Genomic DNA, 21,401 nt, shown 5'->3' on the forward strand with positions numbered 1-21,401 from the left:
GCGTCCCCTCCAGCGTGGCCACCCAGAGCCAGCGAGACCCTGGCCACGCGCGGAGCAGCCATCACGGCCGTGGGCCACGTCCCTGGGTCCGGCTCCGCGGACTCGCGCGCCCCCCTGCGGCCGCTCTCAGGCACCGCCGCGCGCGCCCCGCCCACACGCCTGGCCCGTCGAGCGCCTGCGCACGCAGCGCCTTTTACGGCGCCGTAAAGCAGCTCGGCAGAGCAGACGGCTGCGGTTCCTGGTGAGACCCTACCCAACCCCCTGCCCGCGCCGGGCCTCGTCCGCTCCCCGGCCCCTTCCCCGCGGGCGTGTGGGTCCCGGGCTGGGGTCTCGGCGTCCGCGAGCCCGAGCCCGCTCGCTTCGGCCCCCCTCACGAGGCTGCGAGGAGGGTGGGTTTCTCCCCAGTGTAGAGGTATGGGGCGAGGGTCGCGGGGCCCTGACCCTACGGCAGTTCAGCTCACTTCAGCCCCCATCGCAGCCCGGTGGTGGGGTCTTAACGATCCCTCTCCCATCTCGCGCGCCCAGGGCCCTCGCCACGGACGGATCTGCATGCTGGGGCGGGGGCGGCCCGGAGCCTCTGGGACCCCCCTCCCCGCTGGTTCTCCCACCTCCCACGCAGACCTCGTTGGGGTCGGCTTAGCATCCACACACCTCCCCATGCATGGTGGGGGCGAGTTCTCAGCTGCCCCTCCGATCCCGTCTCGGCGCCCGTTCCCCACCCCATTTCTCTCCAGGAGCCCGCTACCCCATCTCCCTCTCCCCGCACCGACAGCTGATGGGAGGACCACAGTTGCTCAGCATCCAGCTTCCTTTCTGGAGAGCACGGGGGTGGGAGGCTCCCAACACCTCTGGGCCCCTCCTCCCAGCCTTCAGAACCCAGGCCCATCCGCGTCTCAAAGGACGAAGGGTTCCTGCGTGACACATCGGAGCTGCCTGAGGGCTTGGGGTTGGGGGTTCCCCGCCCCTCCTGCCTGGCTCCACGGATCCCCCCTGTTAAAGCCCCCAACCCTCCTGGCCTTTGGTCTTAACACGCTCCTACCCCACTCCCACCCTCCACCCCCTTTACTCTGGCTTTCCGCAGGGGGCCGGCAGGAAAGTTCCCGAGGGTCGTCTGTGCTGGAGCGCAGGGCGGGGCAGGAGCGACTGCCCATATCCCCTCGTGGTGCCTCATCTTTGTCACCTCCCTGCCCTAGATCTGACGCCCCTCCCCCCATACACTAGTTTTCTAGTTACTCCTGTAGGTGGCGGAGCGGGCAGGAAGGCGCTTTCGCAATTGAACCGTCTGCATGCCCGAGGGTTGGGTGGTTTCGGCGCCCTCTTCTGTTCCCCCTCGTGTCTCTCCTCCTACCTTGTCCCCACTCCCGCTAGCCCGCTGCCTGCCGAGGGTATAAGACTCCCCCCTCCCTTGATTTATCTGGTTACGTGTAATGGAGGCGTGTTTTACGCGCATCTCTTTGCACGTGGGAAGTCGGCACTGGAGCACCCAACAGTGGCATGGGTCGAGGGTGTCCCAGGGCCCCTCGCGGTTCTCCCTCCTTTCCTCCCGGCATGCTCCCCTTCCCATTGCCCCTGACACCTGCACTTCCTGGTCTCCCCGCAGGGTGGCGGCGGCATGGAGGCGCGCTTCACGCGCGGGAAGTCGGCGCTGCTGGAGCGCGCGCTGGCGCGGCCGCGCACCGAGGTAAGCCTGAGCGCCTTCGCACTGCTGTTCTCCGAGCTGGTACAGCACTGCCAGAGCCGCGTCTTCTCCGTGGCCGAGCTGCAGGCGCGCCTGGCCGCGCTGGGCCGCCAGGTGGGCGCGCGCGTGCTGGATGCGCTGGTGGCGCGCGAAAAGGGTGCCCGGCGTGAGACCAAGGTGCTAGGCGCGTTGCTCTTCGTCAAAGGCGCCGTGTGGAAGGCGCTCTTCGGCAAGGAGGCGGACAAGCTGGAGCAGGCCAACGATGACGCGCGCACCTTCTACATCATCGAGCGCGAGCCGCTCATCAACACCTACATCTCCGTGCCCAAGGAGAACAGCACGCTCAACTGCGCCAGCTTCACGGCGGGCATCGTGGAGGCGGTGCTCACACACAGCGGCTTCCCTGCCAAGGTCACGGCGCACTGGCACAAGGGCACCACGCTCATGATCAAGTTCGAGGAGGCAGTCATCGCTCGAGACCGGGCCCTGGAGGGCCGCTGACCCTGCCGGAGATAAAGGATACAGAGAGTCCCTCCCCAAGTGTGTCTTGTGTCTTGTGTGGGGGCCTTAGATCCACTCAGTACCTTGAGCCACAGCCCTGCCCCAGGCTGGGGAGGGAGACCAGGTCCAAATGTGTTTACAGTAGAGTGGGGGCGGGTCTGGCCATAGGGTTGGGGGGTTGAGTGAGACCAGGAGTGGTGGGGAGAAATAAACCGGGCAAAAGGAGTTGGTGGGAAATGCTGGCAGGTTCTGGAATCACGGTTGGAGGCTGTCTGCAGGCTGGAGGGGGCGTGGGGTCCTGGGAGACGCATCAGGCTGAGACAGACGCCTTTAGACTGGGGGTGGGCAAACTGCGCAAAGTGCCAGATGGGCAATATGTTATGCCATGTGGTCTTTATTATTATTATTTTTATTTGTTGAGATAGAGTCTTGCTCTGTCGCCCAGGCTGGAGTGCAGTGGCACCATCTCACCTCACTGCAAACCTCCACCTCGGGTTCACGTGATTCTCCTGCCTCAGCTTCCCAAGTAGCTGGGATTACAGGTGCCTCCCACCACACCCGGCTAATTTTTGTATTTTTAGTAGAGATGGGGTTTCACCATGTTGGTCAGGCTGGTCTTGAACTCCTCACCTCAGGTGACCCGCCCACTTCAGCCTCCCAAAGTGCTGGGATTCCAGGCGTGAGCCACTGCTGCGCTGCCATGTGGTCTTGCCCCATTACTGCGCTGGTGTACTGAATGCAACCACAGACAACATGTAAAGGAGTGGGTGTCACCGTGTGCTTAGAAAACAGGCTGAGGGAGATTGTTTGCCTTCTTCCCTCATTAATTATATTTTTCAGAGACAGGGTTTTGTTCTGTCGCCCAGGCTGGAGTGCAGTGGCAGCATCTCGGCTTCAGCTCACTGCAAGCTCCGCCTCCCAGGTTCATGTCATTCTCCTGCCCCAGCCTCCCGAGTAGCTGGGACTACAGGTGCCCACCACCACACCTGGCTAATTTTTCATATTTTTAGTAGAGATGGGGTTTCACCATGTTAGCCAGGATGGTCTCAATCTCCTGACCTCGTGATCTGCCCACCTCGGCTTCCCAAAGTGCTGGGATTACAGGCGTGAGCCAAGGCGCCCAGCCATGCCCAGCTAATTTTTAAAAATTTTTTGTAGAGATGGGGGCTCTTATTAGGTTGCCCAGGCTGGTCTCAAACTCTTGGCCTCAAGCGATCCTCCCGCCTTGGCCTCCGTAAGTGCTGGGGTTACAGGCGTGAGCCAAATCAAAGTGTGTTCTGTAGATCAGCAGTAGCAGCATCAACTGGGAGTTGGTCCATAATGCAGTCTCAGGCCCACCCCAGAGCTGAATCTGAGGGTGCATTTTAGCGAGGCCCCCAGGGGATTCCTGGGGACCTTAGATTGAGATGCAGGCTTTAGGGTATCAGAATCACCAGGAGGGGCCGCGTACGGTGGCTCACGCCTGTAATCCCAGCACTTTGGGAGGCTGAGGCAGGTGGATCACCTGAAGTCAGCAGTTCGAGACCAGCCTGGCTAACATGGTGAAACCCCGTCTCTACTAAAAATACAAAACATTAGCCGGGTGTGGTGGCACATGCCTGTAATCCCAGCTACTTGGGAGGCTGAGGCAGGAGAATCGCTCCAACTCGGGAGGTGGAGGTTGCAGTGAGCCGAGATTGCACCATTGCACTCCAGCCTGGGCAACAAGAGCGAAACTCCATCTAAAAAACAAAAAGGTCGGGCGCGGTGGCTCACGCCTATAATCCCAGCACTTTGGGAGGCCAAGGCAGGTGGATCACGAGGTCAGGAGTTCGAGCCAGCCTGGCCAATATGGTGAAACCCTGTCTCTACTAAAAATACAAAAATTAGCTGGGCATGGAGGTGCATTCCTGTAATCCCAGCTACCTAATTTTTTGTATTTTTAGTAGAGATGAGGTTTCACTGTGTTGGCCAGTCTGGTCAATACTTTAAAGTTAATTTTAAAGTCCAGGATGATACAAACACATTTTCCTTGTTAAAAATTTAAAATAAGTGGGGTGCAGTGGTGCACACCTGGAGTCCCAGCTATTCAGGAGGCTGAGGCAGAAGGATCGCTTGAGGCCAGGGGTTGGTGTCCAGCCTGGGCAACATAGTGAGACCTTGTCTAAAAAAATTTGAAATAAGGCCAGGCGTGGCGGCTTATGTCTGTAATCCCAGCACTTTGAGAGGCCGAGGTGGGCAGATCACTTGAGGCCGGAAGTTTGAGACCAACCTGGTCAACATGGCAAAACCCATCTTTACTAAAAATACAAAAATTAGCTGGGCGTGGTGGCAGGCACCTGTAATCCCAGCTACTTGGGAGGCTAAGGCAGGAGGATCACTTAAACCTGGGAGGCGGAGGTTGAAGTGAGCCAAGATCACGCCACTGGCACTTCAGCCTGAGCAACAGAGTGAGACCCTGTCTTAAAAAAGAAAAAAAAAAAGTAATGTATTACACCTCAGGCAATTTTCCTTTCCCTTTTTGTTCACCACACTTGGTTCCTGATCACTCCTCCTCTCCCCCAAGGAAAGTTCTTCCGGATTTTTTGGGGGAACCATGATCCAATCTTCCCTGCTTCCTTTCCACCGCCCCCCAGAATGTGAACAGACAGGTCTGTTCAGAAAAGGAACTGCAGGGACTGTCAGCTGGGCTCCCCTCACTGGTTATGAGAAGGGCCAAAGGGGTCGGTGTCACCTCTAGATTTGTTTAGGATGCTCTGTTGGACTGCCTGGTGGACCAGGGCTGAGGGCTTGGTCAGGGCAGTCTCAGCCATCCTAGCAAGAGGCATTGAGCAGGTTGGGCTTCAGCACACTGGGGAGAAGGTGGCGTCTCTAGGATGAATGAAACCATTGAGCAACCACCACGCATAGCCCCAGGGCTGATCCTGGAATAGCTGTTGGCTGTTGGAGGTGGAGGGAGGCGCCGGGAGAGGGCTTGGGCAGGATGATAGCCTGAATCTGGAATGAGGGGGAGGCGTCTAGGGGGCCAGCAGATGCACAGGTCTTGGGGTTTGGGGTCTGGAGTTCTGGAGGGAGGTCTGGGCGTCAGCACAGACACAGAAACCACAGTCCCGGATGGGGGACGGAGGGAGGGGAACATGGTGTCTGAGAAGCTGGATTTCAGAGCAAAATGCAGGACGCTTTGGGCTAAGCAGCCCCAGGCAGGTCCTCTGAGACCCTGGCGAGAGGGGCTTCCAGGGCCTGCCGGGGCAGGGGCCATTCTTCTGTCCAGAGGCGGGGCTGTGAAGGATGTCAGAGAAATCGGGAGGGAGGAAGAGGGGCTGCGGGAATTTGTAAGTTGGGAGTGCAGGGCCCAGGGTCTGTTCCCACGCCCCGTCCCCACCGGCCACCGAGGGTGAGTTAGGGGGCTTGAGGAGAAGGGAAAACGTTTGAACAAGCTGTAGGGTTATGAGGCTGGGCCCGGGGTTGGGGCAAGGGAGGATGAAGAGAAAGAAGAGCCTGTGGTTTCGCAGCTTCTGATCACAGCAGCTCTAACTTACGGTGCTCCGGGCTGCAAGGAAGGTCTTCCCCTGGACCCTCCCGGTGGGTGGGTGAGAGGAGGAGGAGGAGCCAGGCACCAGCCCTTGGTGAGCTGGGCAAGCAGCATCACCTCATTTCCCAGGCAGGTTCCAAAAGAAGTCATGTGCCCATGGTCACACAGATTAATTATTATTATTATTATTTAGAGATGGAGCCTCACTCTGTCGCCCAGGCTGGAGTGCAGTGGTGCGATCTCAGATCTCAGCCTCCTGGGTTCAAGCAATTCTCCTGCTTCAGCCTCCTGAATAGTTGGGACTATAGGCGTCCGCCACCACACCCAGCTAATTTTTGTATTTTTAGTGGAGACGGGGTTTCACCATGTTGGCCAGGCTGGTCTGGAACTCCTGACCTCAAGTGATCTGCCCGCCTTGGCCTCCCAAAGTGCTAGGATTGCAGGCGTGAGCCACCGCGCCTGGCCGGCTTTTTCTCTTTTCTTCTTCTTTTTTTTTTTTTTTTTTTTTGAGACAGGTTCTCACTGTCGCCCAGGCTGAGTGCAGGGGCACAATCCTCCCACCTCGGCCTCCCAAGCAGCTGGGACCAAGTTGCCCATCACCACACCTCTAGTTTTTGTATTTTTTGTAGAGACGGGGCCTCACTATGTTGCCCAGGCTGGCCTCAAACTCCTGGACTCAAGCAGTCTTCCCACCTCAGCCTCCCAAAGCGCTGGGATGACAGGCATGAGCCACTGTGAGCAGCTGGCTTTGGCCTTTTATCTGAGCTGGAGGAAACTTCTGGAAAGGGGGCAGTGAAGAGAGAGCCCCGGGCGGAGGTGACTGCTCCAGTCGAGGCAGTGGCAGGAGGGGTGAGCAGTGAGTGATTGTGGGCGCCGTTTGACAGCAGAGCACACTGGCATTTCTTATGGTCTTGGACCTGGAGGTGTTGTCAGGGGAAAGGGAAGAGGCGCAGTGACCCCATTGTTGGCCTGAGCCACTGGTAGAGGAGTGTGGAGAGGGGACCCTGTGCTCCTGGCCTCCCTCCCGTGGCCTCGGGCATGGGTCGACCTTGGCCGAGCGTGAGGCTGGTGCCACCTCAGCCTCCCAGACCCTGAGTAGGGTTAACACCTCCAGACCCGAAATGGCCTTCGGTTGACCAGGCCCACTCCCCATCAGCCTGTCCAGCCAGCCAGCACTTACTGAGCACCTTCTGTGTACTAAGCCCTGCTGTGGGTACTTCCATGAGTCAACTCACGCCCTCCCGGCCTCAGGGTGATCCACCGCCTTCCCCTACAGTATTCCAAGGGGCCATTGGACCTCAGAGGCTTCATGTCCTGCATTCTCCGTGTCATAGAGCAGGAAAAAATAAAAACGGGAGATAGAATTCTACTTCAGTTGCTCCTCAATTTGTTTCTTTTTTCTTTTTTTTTTTTTTTGACATGCAGTCTCACTCTGTTACCCAGGCTGGAGTGCAGTAGCGCGATCCTGGCTCACTGCAACCTCTGCCTGCCAGGTTCAAGTGATTCTCCTGCCTCAGCCTCCCGAGTAGCTGGGATTATAGGCACATGCCACCATGCCTGGCTAATTTTTGTATTTTTTTTTAGTAGAGACGGGGTTTCACTATGTTGGCCAGGCTGGTCTCGAACTCCTGGTCTCAAGCGATCGGCTCAATTCAGCCTCCCAAAGTGCTGGGATTACAGGCGTGAGCCACCACATCTGCTTGCTCCCAATTTTCTTTCTTTCTTTTTAACTTTATTTAGTTGGGGTCTTGCTCTGTCACAGTGGCGTGATCTCAGATCATTGCAACCTCCACCTCCCAGGTTCAAGCACTTCTCCCGCCTCAGCCTCCTGAGTAGCTAGGATTACGGGTGTGCACCACCACGCCCAGCAAATTTTTGTGTTTTTGTTTTTGTGTTTTTTTTTTTTTTTTGAGATGGAGTCTCGCTCTGTCGCCCAGGCTGGAGTGCAGTGGCGCAATCTTGGCTCACTGCAAGCTCCACCTCCCGGGTTCACGCCGTTCTCCTGCCTCAGCCTCCCCAGCAGCTGGGACTACAGGCACACGCCGCCACGCCCGGCTAATTTTTTGTATTTTTAGTAGAGACGGAGTTTCACCGTGTTAGCCAGGATGGTCTCGATCTCCTGACCTTGTGATCCGCCTGCCTTGGCCTCCCAAAGTGCTGGGATTACAGGCGTGAGCCACCGTGCCTGGCTGAATTTTTGTATTTTTAATAGAGATGGGGTTTTGCCACGTTGGCCAGGCTGGTCTTGAACTCCTGACCTCAGATGATTCGCCTGCCTTGACCTCCCAAAGTGCTGGAATTACAGGCATGGGCCACCACACCCGGCCAAAGATCTGATGTCCCAACTTTCAAAGGTGGTCTCAGGCATCAGACTCTGGAATTCCCAGCTCCCATGTGCCACACCCAGAGACCAGACCCAGCCAGGCCTCCAAGAAGGGGACAAATGTGGGAGGCCATCATTGCCCCATTTTATTGATGCAGGCTGGACAGGAGGACTCACCACCTGAGCTGGGGATACTCAGGTCCTGGGGTGCTGAGGACATGGGGCTGCATCTGGAGAGGGTGCTGTTGGGGTGTACTCCCATCTGGAGAGGGTGCTGTTGGGGTATACTCTCATCTGGAGAGGGTGCTGTTGGGGTATACTCTCATCTGGAGAGGGTGCTGTTGGGGTGTACTCTCATCTGGAGAGGGTGCTGTTGGGGGCACTCCCATCTGGAGAGGGTGCTGTTGGGGTATACTCTCATCTGGAGAGGGTGCTGTTGGGGTATACTCTCATCTGGAGAGGGTGCTGTTGGGGTGTACTCTCATCTGGAGAGGGTGCTGTTGGGGGCACTCCCATCTGGAGAGGGTGCTGTTGGGGTATACTCTCATCTGGAGAGGGTGCTGTTGGGGTATACTCTCATCTGGAGAGGGTGCTGTTGGGGGCACTCCCATCTGGAGAGGGTGCTGTTGGGGTGTACTCCCATCTGGAGAGGGTGCTGTTGGGGTGTACTCTCATCTGGAGAGGGTGCTGTTGGGGGCACTCCCATCTGGAGAGGGTGCTGTTGGGGTGTACTCCTGGGAAGGCAGGGGCCATAGAGGAGCGGGAGATGTGTCAGCTGCGTCCGTTTGGGTGGCAGAAAATGTCACAGGGACCTTTCAGCCACAAAGAGGGTTTAGGCCGTGGTTGGGGGTCTTCAGGGTCTTGCTCTGGGCCTGGCTGTATCCATGCTCAAGAGTGGAGAGGGGCAGAGGGGGCGGGCAGGCGGCCGTCAGGGCCTGGTCTTGAATCAGGTCCCATGGACTCCGCGGAACCTTCGCTGGCTGGCGGCGTGCATGTGGCCAGCCGGTCGCACACCCAGGCGCCCAGCTTACGGTCGCAGAAGGCGTCGTTCCAGCGACCGGAGCCCCGCATCATCACGCAGTCCTCGCCCTGGCTCCGGCTGGTGGGCTCCCCTGGAGCCCAGTTGCTGGAGCAAAAGGCTTTGGGTCAGGGGATGGGGCGGGGAGAAGGAGCCCAGTTCCCGGCAGCCCTCTGAGTCTGCACCCTCCCTTCTCACCCCAGGTTCCCCATCCTGAGTCTGTGCCTGGGGACCGGTACCTCATTTTGGTGCCCCATACCCTGCAGCCCAAGACTCACCCTTATTTATTTGTTTGTTTGTTTATTTATTTATTTTGTTGAGACAGAATCACTCTGTCGCCCAGGCTGGAGTGCAGTGCGCGATCTCAGTTCACTGCAACCTCCGCCTCCTGGGTTCAAGTGATTCTCCCACCTCAGCCTCCCAAATAGCTGGGATTACAGGCGCCCGCCATCATGACTGGCTAATTTTTGTATTTTTAGTAGAGAGGGGTTTCTCCGTGTTGACCAGGATGGTCTTAAACTCCTGGCAGGTGATCCACCCACCTCGGCCTCCTACAGTGCTGGGATGACAGGCACGAGCCACCCTGCCCGGCCAAGACTCGCCCTTCTAATCTGTGCATGGAACTTCCTCCCTGAGCCCCTTCCTCTATATCCCCTCCTCCAGGTCAGAGAAGCCTTGGCCAGGTCCCCCAGCCCCCACTGGCATCCTCCTCCCCTGCACCCTAGAGACCCTTCTCTCTGAGCCCTCATCCGCTTCCCGGTGGAGTTTATCTAGGGAGCTCCTCCCTCCACGGTATTTCCGCCTCCTCCCCTGGATCCCAGAGGCCCCCTCCTCACCTGTAGTCCACGTGGCTCCCATCCACCCAGATAAACTCCCCCTTCAGGTCCAAGTTCCGAAGGCCAATCCAGGAGCCAGTGTGGCTGGCATGCTTGGTCAGGAAGTCCTGGGGGGCAGGACAGGGCTGGAGGACTGGAGACATGTGCCTGGGGCCTTCCAGCCCACTTCGAGAGGTTGGGTAGAGTGGGGTGGGGGTCCCCCCACCCTCGCCATGCTGCCCACCACCTCTGCAGAGCCCGGGCCCACCTGCTCCTCCGGGCTGTGGATGCTGACCAGCTGCCCTTCCATGTCGTCACAGGCATACCGGGCGTGGACCCACTGCTTGGTGCCCTTGCCGAAGTAGTAGCACTTCCGTTGGAAATTGATCCACTTTTCAGGGCACGTGTTGCACACAAAGCCTGGGGTGGAGGAGAGGCTCGGGGGCGGTGCCAACGGAGGTGCCTTGGGCACCCTGGGCAGACTAGGTGGCAGCGCCCCTCCTAGGGCCACTCCTGGGGTCCCGGCTAAAAGCAGACCCACCCCAGGGCCTAACAGACGGCCTCATGGGCTGTGTTCTCTGCTGGAGCTATGATGCTGACCAGATCCATAGTAGAAGCACCTCAGCCACCATGGCCACAAACACCTTCATGGTTAGCAGAGCACGGTGTCGACCATCAACACCTCAACTACCGTCAGCATCTCCACAAACACCTCATGGCTGGAAGCACCACAAGCACCAACACTGCCACCACACATTCATGTCCAATATGGTCAACACCATGACCACAAACACACTCATGTCCAACAACACTTCAACCACCATCACCACAGACACCTCACGGCTAGAGGTCCCTCAACCACCAGCACCATGACCACAAATGCATTCACGTCCAACAACGCTTCAACCACCATTATCACCACAGACACCTCACAGCTAGAGGCCCCTCAACCATCAACACCACGACCACAAACACACTCATGTCTGACAATAGCTCAACCACCATCATCACCACAGACACCTCATAGCTAGAAGCCCCTCAACCATCAACGCCATGACCACAAACACACTCATGTCCAGTAATATTTCAACCATCGTCATAACCACAGACACCCCACAGGTAGAAGCCCCTCAACCATCAACACCATGACCAGAAACGCATTCATGTCCAACAACACTTCAACCACCAGCACCATCGCTACAAGCACCACCATGGCCAGAAGCACTTCAGTTGTCATTATAATCACCTTAAATCCACCATGGCTTGGGAACTCTTCAGTCACCAAAGCCATGACCACATCACCGGCTCCACAGCCAGCAGCACCTCAGCCACAAATCCCATTATCACAAATGCTTCACAGCGAGCAGAGCATCAATCACTAACACCATCACCATCGCCATCTCATAGTTAGAAGTGCCTCAATTGCCACCAACATCACCATAAATCCATCCATGGCTAGCAACACTTCAATCACCAACATTATCACCCACATCACCAGTTCCACAGCCAGCAGCACCTCAGCCACAAGCACCATCGCCAACAGCACTTTGACCACCCTCATCACCTCAAACACCTCATGCCAACAGCACTTCAACCACCAACACCAGCACCCCAAATACCTCATGGCCAAAAATGCCACCAACACCATCATCACAAATGCCTTACAGACAGCTGAATATCAGTCACCAACATCATCTCCACAAACACCTCCTCAACCACCGTTACATCACCATAAATACACCCATGGCCAGCAACACCTCAGTCACCAACACCATGACCACATTGCCAGTTCCACAGCCAGCAACACTGCAACTGCAAACACTGTCACCACAAACACCTCCCAACTAGAAGCACCTCAACCACCAGCACTATCACCACAAACACATTCATGTCCAACAACACATCAACTACCAACACCATCACCACAAACACATTCACGTCCATCAACACATCAACTACCAACACCATTGTCACAAACACATTCACGTTCACGTCCATCAACACATCAACCACCAACACCATCGCCATGAACACATTCACATCCATGAACACATCAACTGCCAACACCGTCACTATGAACACATTCATGCCCAACAACATATCAACCACCAACACCGTCGCTATGAACACATTCATGCCCAACAACATATCAACCACCAACACTGTCACCACAAACACATTCACGTCCATCAACACATCAACCACCAACACCATCGGCATGAGTACATTCACATCCAACAACACATCAACTACCAACACCAGTGCCACAAACACATTCATGTCCAGCAACACATCAACTACCAACACAATCACCATGAACACATTCATGTCCAACAACACATCAACTACCAACACCATCACCACAAACACATTCACATCCAACAACACATCAACTACCAACACAATCACCATGAACACATTCATGTCCAACAACACATCAACTACCAACACCATTGTCACAAACACATTCACGTCCATCAACACATCAACCACCAACACCATTGGCACAAATACATTCACATCCATCAACATATCAACTACCAACACCATCGCCACGAACACATTCATGCCCAACAACACATCAATTACCAACACCAGCACCACGAACACATTCACATCCATCAACACATCAACCACCAGCACCATCGGCACGAATACATTCACATCCAATAACACATCAACTACCAACACCAGCGCCACGAACACATTCATGCCCAACAACACATAAACCCCTAACACTGTCACCACAAACACCTTACAGCCAGCAGAACGCCAGTCACTAATACCATCAACACTTCGTGGTTAGCAACACCTCAGCTGACGCCAATGTCACCACAAACATCTCATGGCCAGAAGCAGCTCAACCACCAACACCATCATTATAAATACACTCTTGACCATCAATGCTTCAACTGCTGACACCATTACCGTAAATACATCCATGGCCAGCAATACTTCAATCACCAACACCATGACCAGCAGCACGTCAGTGGCCATCACTGTCACCACAAACACATTCATATCCAATAACGCTTCAACCACCATCATCACCACAAACACCTCATAGCTAACAGTGCCTCAGCCACCAACCCCATCATGACAAACACCTCATGGCCAGCAGCACTTCAACCACCAACAAACCCCTCCAAGGTCAGCAACACCTTCATCACCGACATCATTAACAGAGGTACCCACCACCAGCAGCAGCTTATCTCCACCACCCACACCACAGCCAACACCATCTTTACCAACCACACCAGCCATGTCTTCATCACTGGCACCGACAGCAAAACCAGTGCTGTGGCCAGGTCCACCAGCGATTACTTTCCCCAAGCACCATCCCTACCAACAGCCCTGGTCATCATCACTGGCAGAACCCCCCAAACCAGCACTCCTAGCCAATGTCTGGGAAACTGAGATCCTTTTCTTCCAGTGGGAGGCTTTGGTCAGGAGAGCCAATGGGATTGCAAGACTAGGTCCCACAATCCCTCTATATGGTCTCTTTCTCCCCTTCCCCCCACCCCAATGAAACTCCCAGACATTGTTGCTATCGCCTCCCAGGTGGGAGGTTAAACCCAGTCTTACTGGATCAAATCTTTCTTGCTTCAAAATAGATTTTCAGCAGTGGTGTGCACCTGTAATCCCAGCTACTTGGGAGGCTGAGGCAGGAGGATCGCTTGAGCCCAGGAGTTTGAGACTAGCCTGGGCAACATAGCAAAAACCCGCTTTAAGAAAGTAGATTTTCCTATAGTGATATGCAGGGAAGGTTCCACTACACGTGGTCAGATGTTTTTCGTTTTGTTTTGTTTTGAGACAGAGTTTTGCTCTGTCTCCCAGGCCAGAGTACAGTGGCACTATCTCGGCTCACTGCAACCTGCACCTCCCGGGTTCAAGCGATTCTCCTGCCTTAGCCTCCCAAGTAGCTGGGATTACAGGCGTGCACCACCATGCCCAGCTAATTTTTATATTTTTAGTAGAGACGGGGTTTCACCATGTTGGTCAGGCTGGTCTCGATCTCCTGACCTCATGTGATCCACCTGCCTCGGCCTCACAAAGTGCTGGGATTACAGGCATGAGCCACCATGCCCAGCCACAGATTTTTTTTTTTTTTTTTTTTAAAGAGGTAGGGTCTCATCATGTTGCCCAGGCCAGTCTCGAACTCCTGGGCTCAAGTGATCCTCCTGCCTCGGCCTCCCAAAATGCTGGGATTATAGGCGTGAGCCACCACGCCCACCCTCATGTGGTCAGATTTTTCTAAGGAGCTTAGGGTCTGCAGTAGCTTGAGATGGGTGTGCTTCTCACCCATGAAATGGTAACCAGTACTCAGCCCTCTGGAGGTGCAGCGTTAAAACAGGAAGAGGTGGCCAGGTGCAGTGGCTCATACTTGTAACCCTAGCGATTTGGGAGGCCAAGATGAGAGGATCACTTGACCCCAGGAGTTTGAGGCCGTAGTGAGCCATGATTGTGCCACTGCACTCCAGCCTTGGTGACAGAACCAGGCCCTGTCTCTGAACAACCAAAACAACAACGACAAAAACCCAAATCCCAAAACCAGGAAGAGGACATTTCTGAGCCCTCAAAGAAAACTTCAGGGGAAGGTGTCTTGGTTGTTTGTTACATAGTCACCCAGAGACAACCTCAGAGCCAGGCTCAGATCCCAGGCTGTGGGGCTGGATTTCGGGGAGACTTCAGGGACTGGGGAAGAATTAGGAGGTGACCTGTCAGAAGTTGTCATGGTCCAGAGTGCTCTTCCCCTGTGCCTCTCCCTGAGGGACCACACTGAGGTTTCCAGCTGGGATTCCCAGGGGACGGGACTCCATCACACCAAGCACAGAAACTTCCTCTTCTCTGCCCCAGTTAGGGCAGCTGGGGCTTCCCAGAGGTCAAAGACCAAAAATCAAGGGTGGGGGCATTGGTTGGCGGAATGGCAGGGCTGTAAAACCCCAGTTCCTACCCTACATTAATTTTTTTTCTTCAGAGGCAAGGTCCCACTCTGTTGCCCAGGCTGGAGGGCAGTGGCTCAATCCTAGCTCACTGCAGCCTCAAACTCCTGGGCTCAGGTGATCCTCCCACCTCAGCCTCCCGAGTAGATGAGACTACAGGTACACATCACCACATCTGGCTAATTTTTTCATGTTTTTGTTGAGTCAGGATCTTGCTGTGTTGCCTAGGCTGGTCTCAAACTCCTGGACTCAACTGATCCTCCTGCCTCGGCCTCCCAAAGTGCTGGGACTATAGGCGTGAGCCAGTGCACCTGGTCCCTACCCCGCATTAAGGGTACAGTGACTGAATGTCTGCTCTCTCTGCAGCCTGCTAGCCTCCTGAGGTCAACACTGCCTCCATTACTGCCACCCCTGGGAAAGAGGCCACCATCTCCATTGTCCCATCACTGCAGACATTACCCCCGTCTGGCTCCCTGGCCTGGTCAGACAATCTACCAGGAAGGCTGTGTGTATGAGAATCCTACTAATAACTCCTCACTGGGCCACATCAGGCAGAGGACACCAGCAAGGAGAACCCAGCGAGGGTCAACACTGGACTGCTTTAACGCAGAAGAGGAAAAAAACTGTAGGAGTCTCCAAATCTGTGAAAGGACACAGTTGGAATCAGAAAGAAATTGCCAGGCAAGATGGCTCATGCCTGTAATCTCAGCATTTTGGGAGGCCGAGGCGAGAGGATTGCTGGAGCCCAGGAGTTCAGGACCAGCCTGGGCAACATAGCGAGATCCTGTCGCTACAAAAAATAAAAAAAATTAGCTAGGGCCAGGTGCAATGACTTATGCCTGTAATCCCAGCACTTTGGAAGACTGAGGCAGAAGGATCGCTGGAGTCCAGGAGTTCAAGACCAACCTGGGTAACAAAGTGAGACCCCGTGGCTACAGGAAAATAAAAAATTAGCCTGGCGTGGTGGCACACACTCGTAGTCTCAGCTACTCTGGAAGCTGAGGTGGGAGGATCTCTTGAGCCCAGGAGTTGGAGGCTGCAGTGAGCTATGATTGCACCACTGCATTTCAGCCTGGGCAAAAGAGTAAGACTCCATCTCTCTCTCTTTTTTTTTTTTTTTTTTTTTTTTTTGAGAGAGTCTCGCTCTGTTGCCCTGGAGTGCAGTGGTGCGAAGACAGCATGATCTCAGCTCACTGCAACCTCTGCCTCCCGGGTTCAAGTGATTCTTGTGCCTCAGCCTCCCAAGTAGCTAGGATTACGTATGCCCGCCACCACACCCGGTTAATTTTTTAAAATTTTTATTGAGATGGAGTCTCGCTCTGTCGCCAGGCTGGAGTGCAGTGGCGTGATCTTGGCTTACTGCAACCTCCACCTCCCAGGTTCAAGCAATTGTCCTGTCTCAGCCTCCCGAGTAGCTGGGACTACAGGCACGCACCACTACACCCAGCTAATTTTTGTAGTTTTAGTAGAGATGGGGGTTTCATCATGTTGGTCAGACTGGTCTCGAACTCCTGACCTCAAATAATCTATCCGCCTCGACCTCCCTAAGTGCTGGGATTACAAGCGTGAGCCACTGCGTCCAGCTAATTTTTGTATTTTTAGTGGAGACGGGGTTTCACCATGTTGGTCAGGCTGGTCTCGAGCTCCTGACCTCAGGTGATCCACCCGCCTCGGCCTCTCAAAGTGCTGGGATTACAGGTGTGAGCCACCGCGCCTGGCCAAGACCCCTTCTCTTAAAAAATAAAATAAGCGGTGTTTTATGTATGCTCTATGTGTCCTGCTCCATCAGAAACTTAGTCCTATTTCCGTCATCACGCACACCTCTGCCTCGCATCCAAGCACACTCCCCACCCTGCGCTTATATCTTTGTGTCCTCCCAATGACACTCGGGTCACACAAACGTATAGACATGCTGCCTCACGTCACACGTGCGTGCCGTCACATTTGCCAACACACACGAGCCCCAGGTGAGGTCACGCGTCGTCCTGAGCAGAGACTCACACACTCACCGCTGGACATCTGCAACTCCATCCTTAGCTTTGTCACCTCCTCCCGGAGTCTTTGCAGCAAATCTGAAGCTTCGTTCCTCTCGTTCAATTCTTGGGGAGTCGACAAGGGGCGGTGCTCAGAGACCGACTGGCAGGCCCCCTCCTTGTCCGTTCCCTCCCCCATTGCTCCATCCCCTCCCAAGCCTCACCCTGGGACTTGAAGCTGCTCAGATCTGCTTGAAGCCCGTTCAGGTTCCAGGACAGCTCCAAGTCTGGTGTGTGCAGGAGCGCAGGGCTGGTCTCAGGGAGGATGTGTACAGGCCGAGGGTGCCCCCCAAGCCTGGCCCCCCAGCCTCGTGGTTCCCCAGGGCTCTGAGACACTCCCTCCTTCCCACCCAATCTGGATCCATAACCCCGATCCCAGTCTCTCACCCTGAGATTTCAATCTCTGCTGTTCAGCTCGAAGTTCCTCCAGTTCCTGTGAAATCTGCGTGGCTGTTTGCAGGGGAGGGGGCTTCATGGTAAGCAGGTCCTCATTGTCTCCCCCATCTACCCCCACCCATCCCTTGGCCTCTTTGCCTGGGTTCTTGGAACCACCTGCTCAGTTTGCAGTTCCCGAGTGTCGGGGGTGGGGCACAGTGAGTCTTAATGCTCTGGGTCCAGGAAGTCATGCAAGACCCCCTCGCTTTTTCCCCTGCAACCCCAACTCCAGGAGTCACTCACACTGGGATTTCTGCGCCATCTGGTCACCATGGTGGCTTTCCAAGTTCTTGGAAACTTGAGAGACTGGAGCGGCGGGAGAGAAGAGATATCCCAGGAACCTCAAAGGCAGGTCCTTGGACCCCGCCTATGCCCTAGGCTCAGGGACCCTCTCACATAGTCACAACAGCTGCTGTTGCTGTTTGTTCATTTACTGGAGCAGGAGGAGTGTACTCAGGAAGGTATATGCAAGAATATAATGAACCTGTGTACCTCTCCCTCACCCAGGATTAACTATAAAAGCAATAGGCAACTATCAGGGTACTTCACAAATCTTAGAGCTTGTTTCTGTCTCACGGCACTAAAAGTATGCCCATTTTACAGATGAGGAAATGGAGGCACAAAGCAGTTACAAAATCCTTACGCTACAGATGCTTAAGGCTGCCAACTTACAATGGCTCAACTTACAATAGCTCGAGTTACAATGGCTCGACTTTACAATGGTCTGAAACCAATATGCGTTTAGTGGAAACCTTAACTCTCTTGCAATGCTGGGCAGTGGTAGGGAGCCAAAGCCTTCAGCCAGCCACACAGTTTTGACTTAAACTATTTTCAACGTACTTTGCGCTTATGGGGACATAACCCCATTGCAAGCAGAAGAGCATCTGTATTAGGATGCTATCAGGCACTTTTCCAAGCTTCCCTGGGTCCCCGCCTTCCCTAGGACAGGGAGCAACTTAGGTTGACCTTCAGTTCCTTAGCGAGGGGACACTGAGGCCCAGAGAGGAGCGGGATGAGAGCTGGGCATCCTAACCCTCACCCCCACCCCCTCCACCTTGACCCCTTCATACCGTTCCGGGCAGCCCTCTCTTCCAGCTGTTTTAGACTCTGTGTGGTGTCCCAGTCTGGGGAGGGGGAGAGAAGAGGAGTGGAGAGGGGGGATTGTCAGTGCCCCCACCTGCCTGCACCCCACCTCCCAGCTGGGGATGGAGGTCTTGAGTATAAGCCATGGAGGTGCTGAAAGGGTGGAGGACAGGGAAGCTGGGTGTGGGGTGAGGGGCTCTGGAGGGTGGGGGATGGGAAAGGGCTGGCAGTGGAAAGATGGGAGGCAGGATGGGAAAATTGGGTTTTGAGAGGATGCGTTGGGCTCCCCCAGCTCTGAGATGGGGGTGAAGGAGGGAACACAGAAGGGGCCCATGAGTTGGGGGGACCACATGGAGCTGGGGGTGTCCTCACGCCACAGGAGAAGCAGAGTCAGCAGCCCAGCCCACAGAGCGGCGGTCACCAGCCCCAGCAGCACGATCTGAGTCCCGCGCCTGCAACACCGCCTCCTGGGAAGCTCCTCGATCTCTGCCGGGGGTGGAGGGACTGACTATGGGTGCAGGGTGAAGCTGGATGCTGGCCCTGTCCGTCTCTCCATTAACCAGAGCCCCCGACAGCCTGGGAGCTTGTCCAGAGCCCACACTGAAGCAGAGGGTCTCAGTGGACCCCCAGCTCCATTTGCACAGCTTCCTTACCTGACTCAGAGCTGGGTCACTGTCCACAGAGACAGATCTGGGACCAAGAGCTAAGACTCCCTCAGCCCCAACAACTAATGCCAGGCCCCCAGCTTCACTTCCAGAAGACTAGGTCCTGCTTTTTCCTTCCCCTCTGACCCCCAGCGCCCACCCTTACACCTCTGCACCTGTCCCCAACCTGGAGTCCCTTCCCTAAACCCAGGACACTGAGTCCCAATTCTTCCCCAACATTGGAGCCACTCCCCAGCCGCTTTCCCAGGTGTCATCCAACATCCAGACCTCCAAAGCTCTCCCAGGCCCCACCCAAAGGTCTATCTGGATGTCCCACCCCAAGCCCCTGGCCCTTTGCACTCACCCTGGCTTGGAGGATTCATTATGCTAAATTCTGCTTGTTCCAAGTTCCTGTTCTATTTGGCCTCTGACTCTATTGGGCTCCCAGCTCCCTAGCTGGAGCCGTTTTTTTTTTTTTTTTTTTTTCTTTTTCTTTTTCTTTTTTTGTCAGGAGGGTGTTGAATCAGAAAAAGGAGGGGCCCTCAATTTTCCACTCCTTCCTGGCTCTGTGCCAGGAAAGTCAGTCCGGCCTCACCTCCTTACTCACACCAGTCCCTTTCTTAGAAATTCATCCTCTTTCCCAGAGAGGGACTGGGGAGCCGCCCCTTCTCTTCTGGGTGAAAGGCAGTAGCTAAGGGTCATTGCTTCTGCCAATGTTAGAACCAGAGAGTCCTCCTACCTGAATATTGACCTTCCTCCATGGCGGTCCTGCTTGGATTCTCCCGATGATGGCGCACTCACTCCCTGACAACGCAGTCCACTCAGCGGGCACAATCACAGCTCTGGCTGATTTGAGATTTAATGATGGTTAGGGTGAGGCGTCAAACCCTAGTTACCAGCGCAGGATAGCATCTGGGACTTGGTGGGACTCAGCGGCCATTTGCTGATTTTGTTTAGTCTACAATCTGGACTCACTAGCGTGGTTAGCGGGGAGACACAGCTGGTGTGGAGAGATAGCAGCCTGAGATCAGAAGTGGGGCACTCCAGAGCCCATCACACTTGAGCTACACAGCAGGTGCACCCATGAGATCTTGACAAATGGCTTAATTAACCTGGAAACTTCTTTCCTCATTCGTAAAATGATGATACCGAGAACACCTATACTGTTGGTTAGTGATCTGTGCTAAAAATATCACCAGCTTTTATTATAATTGCCTTGCCTGTGTGACCTCAGCCAAGGATTCAACCATTCTCAGCCTCAGTTTTCCCCTCTGTAAAATGGGCTGATGACAGCACCCAACTCATGAGGCCAAGATAGGATCCAATGAGATCACAGCATACCTGAGGTTTTTGGTGCCGGGCTGCGCACAGTGGGTCTTCAGATTCTAAACATTTATGAAACATCTACTCTGTGTCACGTCCCACTGAGAAATGCTAAGAGCCCATAACCCAGGCCTCAGCCTTCTCCTCTGCCAATGTCCCCAGGGCATCTGTAAACTGCTCTGACTTTATTTATTTATTTATTGAAATGGAGTCTCGCTCTGTTGCCCAGGCTGGAGTGCAGGGGCACGATCTCGGCTCACTGCAACCTCCACCTCCTGGGTTCAAGCGATTCTCCCGCCTCAGCCTCCCGAGTAGCTGGGACTATAGGCACGTGCCACCACGACCAGATAATTTTTGTATTTTTAGCAGAGACGGGGTTTCACTATGTTGGCCAGGCTAGTCTCAAACTCCTGACCTCATGATCCGCCCGCCTCGGCCTCCCAAAGTGCTGGGATTACAGGCGTGAGCCACTGTGCATGGCCTATTTTTTTATTTTTTGAGATGGAGTCTCGCTCTGTCACCCAGGCTGGAGTGCAATGGCACCATCTTGGCTCACTGCAACCTCCACCTCCCGGGCTCAAGTGATTCTCCCGTCTTAGCCTCCCAAGTAGCTGGGACTACAGGCACCCACCACCACACCTGGCTAATTTTTGTATTTTAGTAGAGACAGGGTTTCACCATATTGATCAGGCCAGTCTCGAACTCCTGACCACAGGTGATCTGCCCTCCTCAGCCTCCCAAAGTGCTAGGATTACAGGCGTGAGCCACTGCGCCCGACCAAGTCCTCTGACTTTAAAGCATCTACTATGTGCTGAGGAGCATGGGACTTGGGGTCCTTCAGGCCTGGAGGTCACGGGCTACCTTCTTTCGCTGCTTGACTATAGGTAAGTCCCTTCTCTCGGAGCCTCAGGGAGGTGGGGTGTGGCGCGGCCAGGCTCTGATTAGCGGCAGCTCAAGCTGGCCCTTTTGACATTGTGAGAGGAACCCAGAGACCATCCTGGGACTGGAACTGTCCAGGGAGGCAGCTGGACAGACCTGAGCCCGAGTCCTGGCTTCTCCCTGGATGAGCAGCTCAGTTTGCTCATCTGTAAATT

The 21,401-nt window shown here is 54.9% G+C and overlaps 2 protein-coding genes across 5 annotated transcripts; one reads left to right on the plus strand and one right to left on the minus strand.

Annotated features, from left to right (window-relative positions):
• The first annotated feature begins 20 nt into the window (after nt 1-20).
• Nucleotides 21-2,213, plus strand: TRAPPC5 (trafficking protein particle complex subunit 5). Of its 3 annotated transcripts, none has more exons than XM_003810009.4 (2): nt 21-241; nt 1,601-2,213. In XM_003810009.4, the coding sequence occupies exon 2, from the start codon at nt 1,613-1,615 to the stop codon at nt 2,177-2,179; it is 567 nt and encodes a 188-aa protein (XP_003810057.1). In that variant the 5' UTR covers nt 21-241; nt 1,601-1,612; the 3' UTR covers nt 2,180-2,213. The 3 variants fall into 3 exon arrangements, with proteins under 3 accessions (XP_003810057.1, XP_003810058.1, XP_063455885.1); XM_003810010.7 differs by having other exon boundaries at nt 196-412; XM_063599815.1 differs by lacking the exon at nt 21-241 and adding an exon at nt 254-389.
• A 3,698-nt stretch (nt 2,214-5,911) lies between these two features.
• Nucleotides 5,912-20,138, minus strand: FCER2 (Fc epsilon receptor II). Of its 2 annotated transcripts, none has more exons than XM_024926710.4 (10): nt 19,724-20,138; nt 18,713-18,826; nt 18,328-18,381; nt 17,501-17,563; nt 17,210-17,272; nt 16,987-17,049; nt 16,799-16,888; nt 10,115-10,266; nt 9,868-9,974; nt 5,912-9,139 (listed from the first exon to the last, which is right to left on the minus strand). In XM_024926710.4, exons 1-10 carry the CDS (start codon nt 19,743-19,745, stop codon nt 8,902-8,904), a joined length of 966 nt encoding a protein of 321 aa, XP_024782478.3. In that variant the 5' UTR covers nt 19,746-20,138; the 3' UTR covers nt 5,912-8,901. The 2 variants fall into 2 exon arrangements, with proteins under 2 accessions (XP_024782478.3, XP_034801523.2); XM_034945632.3 differs by having other exon boundaries at nt 19,349-20,138.
• Between the last annotated feature and the right edge of the window lie 1,263 nt (nt 20,139-21,401).

Source organism: Pan paniscus, chromosome 20 (genome assembly GCF_029289425.2).
Source record: "Pan paniscus chromosome 20, NHGRI_mPanPan1-v2.0_pri, whole genome shotgun sequence".
In the NCBI taxonomy this organism is placed as follows: domain Eukaryota; kingdom Metazoa; phylum Chordata; class Mammalia; order Primates; family Hominidae; genus Pan; species Pan paniscus.

Bases quoted from the DNA above. Each gene is read 5' to 3' on its own strand.
- FCER2 (XM_024926710.4), bottom strand. From the start codon at position 19,745: ATGGAGGAAGGTCAATATTCAG. The intron at 18,382-18,712 runs GTGAGGACACCC...CCCCCTCCCCAG, and splicing joins GACTCTGCTTCTCCTGTGGC to ACTGGGACACCACACAGAGT. The intron at 16,889-16,986 runs GTGAGGCTTGGG...CGACTCCCCAAG, and splicing joins GAGCAGCTTCAAGTCCCAGG to AATTGAACGAGAGGAACGAA.
- TRAPPC5 (XM_003810009.4), top strand. From the start codon at position 1,613: ATGGAGGCGCGCTTCACGCGCGGGAAGTCGGCGCTGCTGGAGCGCGCG.